General features: G+C 34.9%; 1 protein-coding gene across 1 annotated transcript in view; it reads right to left on the bottom strand.

Annotated features, from left to right (window-relative positions):
- The window catches only part of Klhl1 (kelch like family member 1), a 335,255-nt gene that overhangs the window by 27,912 nt on the left and 294,538 nt on the right, over positions 1 to 12,805 (bottom strand). The window contains exon 9 of the mRNA XM_052732608.1: positions 4,523 to 4,735. Within this exon, the coding sequence (XP_052588568.1) occupies positions 4,523 to 4,735 (213 nt within the window). The remainder of the gene's footprint in view (positions 1 to 4,522; positions 4,736 to 12,805) is intronic.

The raw sequence follows: 12,805 nt of genomic DNA, 5'->3' as shown, positions 1-12,805 counted from the left end.
ATAATACATGGAGAAGTAGAGACGGTGTTTAAACAGAGCCCTGATTCCTATGTTCTAGTGTCTTTGGTTAAGGAAGGTACTCCACAATGGTATATTACCTGCAAAATATGCTAGGTGCCACAAAGCTTGTGGGAGTAACCAATCAATAACTGATTAGGTTTAAGCTCCATCATTCCACCAGAAGGAACCTATACCCAATACTGCTGAAGTGACTAAGAACCTGAGATTAGATAACTCAGGTCTAATAAAAATAAAAATAAAAATGTTCTTTAAAAGTAAAGACTAAAGAAACAAAAAAGTGGCAATTAAATTAGTCTTTATGACAATCTTGTATGCTCATAGATTAGTGCCTTGTTCAATCATCATGGAAGAAGCTTCCTCTTGCAGGAGATGGGAACAAATGCAGTGATCCACAGCCAGACAGGATGCAGAGTGTAAGTTTGGCAGAGATACTCAGGCCTAAATAGGGTGTCTCCACTAAATCCCTTCCCTCAGAACTTAGGGAACCTTGCAGAAGTGGAGGCAGAAAGAGTGTAAGAGCCTGAGTGGATGGAGGACTCTGGGGAAACAAGGCTCTCTAAATCAACACGATCAAAGCCCATATGAACTCATAGAGATTGCTGTAGCATGCACAGGGCCTGCAGTGGTCTGTACCAGGTCCTCTGCATAAATACTAAGGCTTGTAGTTTAGTGTTTTTATGGAATGGCTGCATCTGTAATTGAGTGCATCTCTGTTTTTGTGCCTTCTCTTGGACAATTTTCCTTCTGTTTGCCTTGTCTATTTTGGATGTGTTATTTTTTTGTTTTATCTTATATTTATTTTTTATTATTATTCCTTAGAATCCTTTTTATTTTCTAATGGGAGAAAGGGAAAAGGATAGGTGGGAGGGGAGTTGGTAAGAAACTTGGAGGAGTAGATGGAGGGGACACTGTAATCAGGATTATTTATAAGATAAAAAAATTGCTGGGTGGCAGTGATTCATGTCTTTAATCCCAGCAATGCAGAGGCCTCTATGATTGTAGAATAGTCGAGTAAAGAAAGGAGAAAAATATATATATATATATATATTTTACATAAAATGAAAAAAATTTAAAAAAAATTTTAATGAACAGACTAGTGTATGACCATTAAAATTCAGATGAGCTATAAGGCTGTAGGTAGAACAGATACATTGACCAGTAGGTGTTTGACTTGATTTTAAAAGCAGAGAAATATCCTAAAGGATAATAGTATTATCCCTATGTTAATAGTATTATTTTGAAGTTAATTTTCACGTCTTATTGACTTTTTAATTTTGTTAGAATTGTATGACTCTTTCAAATGAATCAAAGTTCCATCTCTATTATATTTATTATTATACCAAATACCTGTCCACTTTGATATTCAGTTTGTTCACAATAAAAGTAGGAGCAACCCAAATAGAAAAATGTAAGTAAAATAATATTTATATATAAGTGAGAAGGGGCAAATCATTACTCTTCTTAGAAATGATAACTTAGCCGGGCGGTGGTGGCGCACGCCTTTAATCCCAGCACTCGGGAGGCAGAGCCAGGCGGATCTCTGTGAGTTCGAGGCCAGCCTGGGCTACCAAGTGAGTTCCAGGAAAGGCGCAAAGCTACACAGAGAAACCCTGTCTCGAAAAACCAAAAAAAAAAAAAAAAAAAAAAAAAGAAATGATAACTTATGGTCTTAAATTCTCCTAAACCTTAGTAATGTTATACAGTGAATTTCATCAATTAAGATTACTTATTAGGTTGAAACATAAAAAAGATGTTTATCACTTTCCCACACTGTTCTTAACTCACTTCTCTCTTTCCCTGCCTTCTTAATTTCTCTGAGGTGCCAGTGTTCTTTATGCTCAATATGAACAATTGTGATAAGTTTTAAATAGCTGTGCTTATCACCATTATTACATAATGCTTTTATGTCTCCATGAGATATCATACTGATATACAGGTAATATACATATATAAAACATAGCGTTAGACACTAAACTTTTAGCAATTTCTAGTAATCTTTGATTATAATAATATACTAAAACACTATTCACATTACATGCAAAAATAGTTTTTCAGAGGCACCATTATGCATCTTGATTTATTAATCATTTACATGGGAAATCATCAATATGAAAACATGCTTTCTAATATGCAAAAGTGCTTCAATTCTGACAAGTGCAAATTTGTCCAAGAAACATGATAACATTGTGTGCTTCTTCATTACTTAAGCTGTGCCTAACCACTGAATGCCTATAACTTGAAATAGCTTTGAGTATTTTAATTTAATTTTGCATGGTAAATGAATTCTGAGACTGAATAATTTATGCTTGTGAGAACAAATACCGTTTCGGTACATTATAGAGTAAATTCATATGGAATTCTTGGAGAAAATATCATTCTATTAGCAGCATTTACCTAAAATATGCAAGGTAGAATTAGCAGCCTTATTATATGCAAAAATTCTTTCAATTTCCCAAGTGTTTACTAGATGGAAGTGAATGTTCTTTGAGATTTTTAATAATTTTAAAATAAACTGTTGTCTGAATGTTTACAAAAAGATTTCATCTATTGGATTACTGAACACTTCAGTGTAACACATGTAGATTTTTTATTTCAGTAGATTAGAGAATGCTTAATAGGATTTACCAGTTCCTTCTCTGTTATACATATACACAAACATATGTATTTCTCTCTCCATATATATATATATACATTTCTGTGTTTCTATATATATTACAGGTATTAAAAAAGGCACAATCTGTTTCACAGAAAAGCCATAATTTTCAACATTTTCTCTTTATAATATCCAATAAATCTCATCAATTTGAATACACTTCATTATCTACAAACTATTTCTTGCCAGTAAACTTGGATTCAATAAAAAACAAAACAAAACAAAAACTTGTATATTTAGGAAAAAATAACTTAGAAGAGATAACTCATTTATTTCTCACCTCCTGTCCCATTTTCAATTTAATTGTTAAGGAAGGTCATGATTTCTTTATATCAAGATGATATTTGTCCTATCTTCAATGCTATGTATGGAGCCTGTGTTGTTTCTAAAATACTCTGCTCCCAAGTCACTATGACAGTTTAGCCAATTTTTCACTGAAATACAATCTGAAGATCATTTTTATTTTGCTTGCAGGTAGATCCTTAAAATGAGTGAACAATCTCTTACCATGTCCTTCTCCTTTTTACATAGGGCTAAATATTTTAGCTTAGCCATGTCAGTCACAATAACAAGGTGGCAATACTATGGACATATACTATGAGTAAGGAATAACAACATGGTATTCTACCCTAGATTTGGGATTTAAAAGAGAATTACTTTTCTCAACTAATAAACCAGATGTTTTCATATTCCTTGTGTTCATTTCTGTGTCGATGAAAGTTGATAAATATGTAATTAGAAAACTCACAAGCATTTGTGGTGATACTTTATTTGTGATCTATCAAATAAAGCTTGCCTGAAGATCAGTGTGGTGCTAAGGCTCTAGTTAGCCATAGTGGTGGCACCAAAGTGGCTAACCAAAGCAGTGGTGGCACACATCTTTAATCCCAGCACTTGCAAGGTAGAGGCAAACAGATCTCCATGAATTCGAGGCAAACCTGGGCTACACAAGACTAATCCAGTCTAAAAGAGAAACACAGCCAGACAGTGGTGACTCACACCTTTGATCCAGCACTTGGAATATAAGGCAGGAGAAGACAGGAGCTCATGCCTTTTCAGCTGAAGATTTCCTAGAGATAAGAACTACTGGCTAGCTGCTCTATTTTTCTGATCTTTCAGCATTTACCCCAATATCTGACTCCAGGGTTTTATTATTAAGACCAATTAGAATTTGTGCTACAAACTTTGCTAAGAACTTACCAGTGTTTCCTCCAAACAGCCAAATAAGTCTAAGTGACCTAATACACCTATAAGCAAGCCAGTATGTTTAAGTCTTATTAGACTAATTCTGAAGCCAAAGTACTGTATCACTTTGTCCCTGATGTATCTGGTCCAAATTCATCCAGAATTATAAGACCATTTATATTTCCTACATAAACTAATGTTATATGAAGTATACTAGCAATAATTCTATGTTTTTTCAAAATGGTATTTTCAAACAAAAAAACTTGTGACCCATATTTGAGAGTTTGAGGTAATATAATAAATAACAAATAAAATAAACTGATAAAAGAACAACTTCTGAAATAAATGACAAATTTTCTGTCTAGCAAATGGCAAACGTTTGTCCCAGTCATCATTTAAAAAAAAAAAAAAAGCCCTCAGCAGAAATATGTAGTGTACTTGAGTATCTTGTGGAAATGCTGAGGCTTTAAGCTAATGGAAAGAAGCAACATGGGAGAATGAAATCATAAAAGTGTTCATATACTAGAGAAGGAGATGGAGAGGGAAGATGAAAGAATGGAGGGAAGAACTGATGAAGGGAGAGTGACAGAGAGGGGGAGGAAAAGAAAGCAATGACAGTACTTCCGGTCATATTTGCTCTTCTTTAGTACCCTAGGGGCTTACCTTTCCACATAGTCCAGGAGCCGGGAACAGTGATTTGAAGCAGGAGCATCATGACCACCCACTGCATAAAGGAAACCGTCACAGGTGGCCACTCCAACACCTCCTCTCCTCTTACACATCGGTGCACACATGCTCCACTTATTTGTGTGAGGATCATAGTATTCCATTGAACTCAAACAAGAACTTCCATCTCGACCCCCAACAGAATACAACCTGAAAATACAATTTAAAAAGTTTAATATTATAGTTTGGATGGCAAAAATGTAAAATTTATATTTTAAATCAAATTTCACAGTGTGAAATATATCTTAATGAAGGTAGTCTTACAAATGATGCTATATAAATCGAATTCTTGTTATTGTTATATGCAATATTCTATGTGAAATAATACAAAAATAATTTTCTAATCTTAGATTCTATAAATATATTTGGTTGCATATAACAGAAATGATAAAACAGAAATGATACATTAATTTGAATTAATACTTGGTAATATTTAATAGATGTTTTAAGCGTAGAATAAATTATAAGTAAGATGACCATACTCAGAGAACTGTGATTATCTTGCTTGCAATCAGTAATGATGCATGCCGAATGCACAGACACCACATTGCACTGTCACAGTTTAGATCACTAACAATGGAATATTCTAATGCATGTTGTCATAACAACCATCTTTCTTAGTGCGTGTTATGTAGTCTAAGCAAACTTCAGTGGTTTGAATGAATAATTTTGAACTTTATACTCATTTTGCTTTAGTTATGATAGAAGCCTTCCAAAATAAGTTCTGCATCACTACTGAGATTAAATGATTTACAAATACATTGTATAACCCTTGAAAAAATACTTCTTCTTTACTCTACGTTAATTCATGAAGACCACTATATTTAAGAAAACTTATACCTATATTTATTTACTCAATTGATATTGAATTGTATGTGCTTCACATTATTCTATCTATCTATCTATCATCTCTCTATCACATCTATTTGTACATTGGCAAAAAAATTAAAAGATCCTGCAATTCTACTGATGTATTATAAATAAATAAAGCAGATACATAGATATGTTGATGGAAGTCTCTAAGTGCCACAACTCGTAATTAGTGTTGAGAAAGCCTTGCTGGGTATATGGATTATGTCTGCAACATTAAGTAAACAATTAGAATATGTCCCAGTGACAAAATACAATTTGCATTAAAAGGAAGATCACAATGGTGATTAAAGCAGAGGTTAGACCTCTGGAAAAGGGAAGATTTTGAGACTGTCTAAACAGTTTTAGGAGTAGCAAAATCATCATAGTGGAGAGAGCAGAAACTGACGCTATTGTGACCTTTGGAATTAATCAGGGTGAACTGTAGCTGCAGGGTATGTAGCCATTACTTCTGATAGAAGTCTTGTGGACAATTCCCATAGTAAAACATCAAGCAAAGAAACAATAATTTATTTTTCTTTTAATACTGTATTATCAAATTGGTCCTTAATTATGACTATTATCCTCAAAACCTGCTTGTACACTTAATTCTCCATTTTCAGTTTAAATATAGATGCATAGAATCAAGGCATTGTGTATTATAGTTTGGAGGCTTTGGGCTTTCAACTCCATGCTCTAGTATTCTTTAATAATTCTACAATATGGTGTTTAAGCTGATTTCAAACTACAGATTTTTTTTTACAATGTCATTGCTGTTTCTCATGCTGCATGATGTGATAAAATATATCTGGTTGCCTGAGTGTTCTCTGTGTGAATGTCATACAGCCTTGCTTGATCACTCAGAAGTTGTCTGCTGACTCTCAATCTTATAAGATGATGAAATTAAGCAACAGCAGCATTTTAAATGATAAGCATTGAACAATTTAACTTGCAAAATCAACCAGAAGTAAAATAATCATCCTTAACACTTCATGAAATCTGAACTCATTTATTTCTATTTCATTTAAGTTGAACATCTAGTTCAAAAGATGTATGCTATAATCCTGAAACACTGCAAAAAAGTACTAAATATAATTTGCAGAAATATTGCATAATTACCTCCATGTAAAGTATATAATATGTAGATTTTCACTGGTCAAAAACTACATAGAAACTGGCCAGGTGGTGGTGGCACGCGCCTTTCTTTAATCCCAGCACTCGGGAGGCAGAGCCAGGCCGATCTCTGTGAGTTCGAGGCCAGCCTGGTCTACAGAGCGAGATCCAGGAAAGGCATCAAAACTACACTGAGAAACCCTGTCTCAAAAAATCAAAAAAAAAAAAAATACATAGAAGCTATATCATATTTTGAGTTTAAGTTGCTCTTATTTCTCACATACATGACATGAACAGTACATAAATCTAGCCTAGCATTGTTAATAAGTGATAACAAAAACAATTCTGTTCAATATTATGTCAGGTTTATTTTTGTTTCAGTTAATGAAAATTATATGTATGTGTGTGTGTGTGTGTGTGTGTGTGTATGTGTGTGTACATGCAACAATATACAGAAGAAACAAATGATAACTGCATCTCCTAGAACTAAATCATAATTCCTAACAGAACATCATGGCTGATCAGGATTTGATTTGTGGGTTAGTATTTTAAATCTACAAAGAGAAGCCTAGGACTGTATTGGTAAACACACAGAACACACACACACACACACACACACACACACACACACACACACACACACACACAGAGAGAGAGAGAGAGAGAGAGAGAGAGAGAGAGAGAGAGAATTAAAATAACTGATGACAATCTTGAAAACTTTTCCAAAACCTGAAGAAGAAATACTTCCAAACCTGATTTAAGATGTCATCAATAACTGTAATACAAAAGACAAAGACACACCAAATTTGATAAATTAGAGGCTAATATCTCTAAGAATATATATTTAAAGATAGAGAAAACAGTAGAAAACTGAGTTCAGCACCACATGATATGGGCAGAGGGGTCTTTATAACCAGGTTGGAAAGAGGGGCCAATATATGAACATCAATTACTGTCCATTGATGCATATTCACAGGATAAAAGATAAAAGTCACATATCCACAAGTACAAATATAGGCATTTCAATGATGCATCCGACTTCCACACTGAAACTCTCCAATAATTAGGTTTTAAAATAAGTTAATTAATAAAATAAATCATGATAGCTTATAACAAATCAAATTTGGCAAGTGGAAAATCTTTTCAATACAGGAGGAATGAGTGACATAAATATTTTATTTTTTGCAGAATATAAAAACCTATTGCTATAAATTAAACTTTTGTATAAAGTTAAGTATTGACTCTATTCACATACTTTTCAGTAATAGCATTTTTAAAAATATGTTACATGGAAATAAATGGTTTCTGCAAAGTTCATAGATTACATCATTAACTTCCTTGATATAATTACTTTTGAATCCACCCCAGGTAAAAATCTACTAACACATTTTTTACATATTGAAGAAATTTGTTAAATGTCTGAATAAAAAAGTATTATTTTATAGATATTTATGTAAATTATTATTTAAGATATGCTGTATAATCAGTTCAAAGCTAATTTAATGACTTGAACTACATAATTTAATTTAGTGAAAATTTATATAATTTTCTATTGGAATATGTTATAATTTTTGTATTATTCAAACAATCCAATGTTTAACAATCTAAGGAACAATAGTATGATTTTACAACATAAAATTAATAAGAGATATTAGAAAAATTGATAGCAGAAAATACACAATATACTATAAAAGAATTGTGAAAAAATGGTGGATTATGATTCATTTAAAGAGATAACAATGTCTTCGTTCACTATTCTATGAATGCAGTATGAAAACTAATAGGTGTGTTTCCACAATGGTAAAAGAAATCTAAATAATCACTTTGTGAACATACCTAATAGAGCAAATTTATTTGTAATCTACTTCTTCCTTTTTTCTTTTCTTTTTTTTTTTTTTTGAGACAGGTTTTCTCTGTGTAGTTTTGGTGCCTGTCCTGGATCTTGCTCTGTAGACCAGGGCAGCCTCAAACTGTAATCTACTTATTTCTAAACAAACAGGAAATGACCAAGAACTAAAAGGTAAAAGTAAATAAAAAATAATTTATTATATTTATCACTAAAATTATAACCAAGGATAGAAACAACCCAAATGAGCTGCTAGAAAAATGTTACCCTGTGAACACAGACTTTCCTGAACAATTAATCTGTTTATCCTCAGATGCCCCTCTATATCTATTGAATCATAGTGTAGACTCTCTGCTTGCTTTTACTATGAGGACAAATTAGATGTTGGGACTCTGAAGAGCAGAGAGGATTCCAAAACTGAGGTAAATGAGCTGACAACATATGAAGTGACAGCTGACAGTTTCACAGCAAGAAAGGAAACATGACATTTCAAGTCAGCATTGAAAGCTGAGTAAAATCTGCAGAATGAAGAAATGCAGGGGCAGCATTACACAGAAGAAAAGTGTATGTAGAGACGTGGCTGACGAAAGGTAACAGCAGGTGATGTATAAAAAGTGGCAGGTGCTGGGAGAGGATGGGAGGGAGTGATACAGCCAGATGAGAAAGAGAGATGAAGAATGAAAGAGGTGTGGAGGCCGAGATACGAGGCTGAGATTTCATTCTGAACCTACAACGAAAAGCCGCCAAAGAAACACCCTTAAGGAATTGTCAGGCTTTTTTCTCATTTTGCAATGAATTTTGAGCAGCATATATCTTTCATGGTAGAGTTAGCATAAGACACAGACATAGACTTGATTTTGGTCTTGCTTTGCTGAGAGTAACAAGCATCCAATCTTCCCCATTATTTTCTATTTCTTCTGTGTTTAATTAGCGTAAAGATGTTTTTGCATAATGTTTTGGGACCAAGTTTCCATGCCTTCATATCTAGTTAATGCATGCCCACGAAAGACAGTGCTACTGATTGTATATTGCCACATTTACTTCAGCGACTCTGGGAAATAAATCCTGTATTGTCATGATATAGGTTCAATGTTTAGAGGAGTGGAAGTATAATGATGGGACTCAGGATGCCTTTATTCATTTATTGACTCTACACTTTGGAGATACGGTTTTGGTCTGATACTATGTATTTAAGACTGGCATTCAGCTCATAACAGTTCTTCCTTTTAGCTCCACAGCATCCTGTGTGCTGGTGTTACAACCACGCAAGAGAAAGCCCAGTTTTGGTTTCCACTCTTAGCTGGATTGCTTCTGTCAAAAGATTATTACAGGGTTACTTGTTTGCATTCACATTTCTATGAAAGAATCTGGAGCATTGGTCTTACAGAAGCTGGCAGAAGACCAATGCCCCAGATTCTTTCATAGAAATGTGAATGCAAAACAAGTAACCCTGTAAGTCTCCTGTTACCATTCATTTGTTTCCCAATGATGACAGAGAAAGATTGAGGTGAGAACTCATAGCCTATGAGTGTGTTTCACACCTTGAGGAGTCTTGAGTTTAGGACATGCTAATCTTTTAAAAGGGAGCTTCAAGTGAGTGTTTAAACTTGGTCTTGAAGGAAAATGATACTTTCATTTCACTTCAGAAACAAATCTGCTTTCTGCCCTAAAGAAATTTTCTTACAGTCTTCTTGCTTTGCCATGAAAATATAGGGTGGATATAAATCGCCATTACTTGTTCAAAAGAGAGTATTGCCTAGTTATCCTCTCTGGTCCAAGAAAGTTCCAAGTTGGAGGGCTGGACGGAAGAAGCAGGAGAAGGAAGGAAAGATGAGCGGAGCACAGAGTGCCCTTAGAATTCCATCGTGTTGTGCAGCTTACGACAGCTGTGCATTTCCTGAAGTGCAGGCACATGAAAATTCTTAACTGGTAAGATTTGAGAAGACACTCATTATTTCATATCCATGACTAAAATTCTTGCCTACGTTGTCATATCAATAGGAGTGACTGGTTCACTCATGCGTGGTGATACATTATTCTTTACAATAGTAAGCCCTGATACAAAAATAACACAGGACGCCAAAAGGAGTAAATTGTCATCAGGAAGTGACCTGAATCTCCTACTACAAATCTAAGCTAGTTTTGATCTCTCTGTGTCTAGGAAAGCCATGCTTCCTCTATGCTTTGCGTCCTTCTACCTCATGTCCAGGGCTACTTCTCCTTTTCCTTAATAATAAAATCAAGTGCTTTTTAACACCAGAAAGTCTTCCCATATTCCACATTTTCTTGTGCTTGAAATGTAACTTTCTTAAATCTGTATGAGAGGTACAGTTCCTTACCATTTTTCATAGTTAAATTAAAGCTATAAATATGTGATTCTAATGTAATTTTCCAAAAATTTCAAGGTTTGACCAAATACATTGAAATTTATTTTAATATAAATATATTGTTTCTTAAAAACAACATCAGGAACCCAGCCTTGTGGGTAATAGCTACTAGCGACAAGTTATAGGGTAAGGACTCTAAAGCAGATTTCTAGATCTAGTGTAGTTCTTTTTTTTTTTTAAATACATGCAAAATCCTTTAATCTGATCTAAAGACAATCTGTAGACACCAGGGATGAATGCTCCTGCTTGATCTTCTCAGTGAACCCCTTCATGTGAACTGCTTATTGCAGAATTTCCCACTAAGCTCTCAGCCAGGTGGGTGACTGATTTTATTACTGCTTACTAAGAAATCTTGATGTAGATTGCAGAGTCAGCCTTAGACCTGCTGTGCCTGCCACACAGGCCTGAAGAACATGGTTACCTGCTAAGGCCTGACAGAGCTCAGCTAACTTTACTTATTAGGATGCGCCCATTTTATACCTGGATATTTTAAATACACAAAATAGCTCAGGTGTATTTACCACATTTTAAAACTTAAGTACAATTAAATGTCAAACCTAGTAGATGGACACTTCAAACCTCATTTTGGACACCCCCTTGTCAGCTGTTCTAGAGGGTCAGGCAGCTGCTTTGTTCTTGCTGGTTACTATTTCTAGTTAATAGAATTTAAGCTCCTGACAGATAGTTGGGTTCCTTGACTGTATTATCTTTGACATCAGATATTTTAAAATTAAAAATAAATAAGATCTAGTTCTGCCTTCCAGATTTTTTTTTTTTTTAACTGAAGGTTCATCTGGAAAATGTCACTGAGAAAACTTCCCATTAATGTTTGCTGCAGCAAGACAGACAGGTGACAGGTGTCAGCCACATGTCTTTGGATCACAAACGGAAGAAAAAGTAACTTTGACTTGGTGAGCTAAAGGCAGTCTCAGTGAAAATATGATTAGACAAGATTCTCAGACAGTAGGAAAAATACGAATTATGCCATCTACAATTTAGACAGAGGAATCCTTAAAGTCCTTAAAAATCTACCCTTGGCCTCTGTTGAAGACAACGTCTTCCATGACTGAGGTAGGAAGGAACTGACAGAAAACAGAAAACTGAGCTGAACTAGTATTGCCTTTTGTGCTTGGTGGTTTTCAGGTCTGCTCTATCAAGTCACACATTCCACTACTGGATTGTCTCGTAGCCACCCCTTTAATCAAATTATTATTTTATGTCATCTTTGAGCAGTTAGAGATTATTATTTAGCAAGAGAGAACACACATAAAATTATAAAGCAAACTTTGGTCTTTGTTTTAAACCATTTCCCATATTAGTTTATGGCCTTGAACATGTTTGATAGATTCACAACAAGCCCCCATGGTTGGGCATGGTTACGCAAGCCCGGCGGACCTAGACACTTCCGCCTAGCCATGTCTGGGTCAAAATAGCGAATTCTGGGTCAAAACATCTCGCATGACCAGGACCCCGTGGCTCTGCGTGGTTGCGTAAAGCGCTAAGTGAGACCATGTGGTCTATGCACATGCGTGGAGTAGCCATATGAGCCTCTGTATGCAGGCATGGCCCAGCCTTTATAAGGCGCCATATTCTCGGCTTCTCTCTTTATGCACGTGTCTTTCCGCAAGCCTGAGCACATCAGTCTCTCTCTCTTATCTTAATAAAACTCTTGTTAGTGGATTCTGTCATGTTTCGTGACATTTCCTCGCAGGATAAGAGCACCGCCAAAATAACTAACAATGTTGTCTAGTCAATCTTTTGTGTCTCATTTTTCATAACACATTTATTTTTATGCATTACATACTTTTGTACTTGACACACATTGTACTCTGATATTGGAATGTTTCTCTACTTGATCAGAATCAGACAGTCCATGAGGTTTCACCTGTGATAAGAATTAAGCTCACTTGTTAGTTAGTATACATGAGGTACAGAGTTTGACCCTAAGCATTGTCTAAATAAGGCACGGTGAATCCCAGAAGCAAAAAGTGTCAGGAGACAGAAGCAAAAAGTGTCAGGAGTTGA

This window comes from Peromyscus californicus, unplaced genomic scaffold (assembly GCF_007827085.1).
Source record: "Peromyscus californicus insignis strain IS unplaced genomic scaffold, ASM782708v3 Scaffold_12__1_contigs__length_115047231, whole genome shotgun sequence".
Classification (NCBI taxonomy): Eukaryota; Metazoa; Chordata; class Mammalia; order Rodentia; family Cricetidae; genus Peromyscus; species Peromyscus californicus.
Note: the sequence above shows the minus strand (reverse complement) of the source record. Positions and strands in the feature narration are given on the sequence as shown.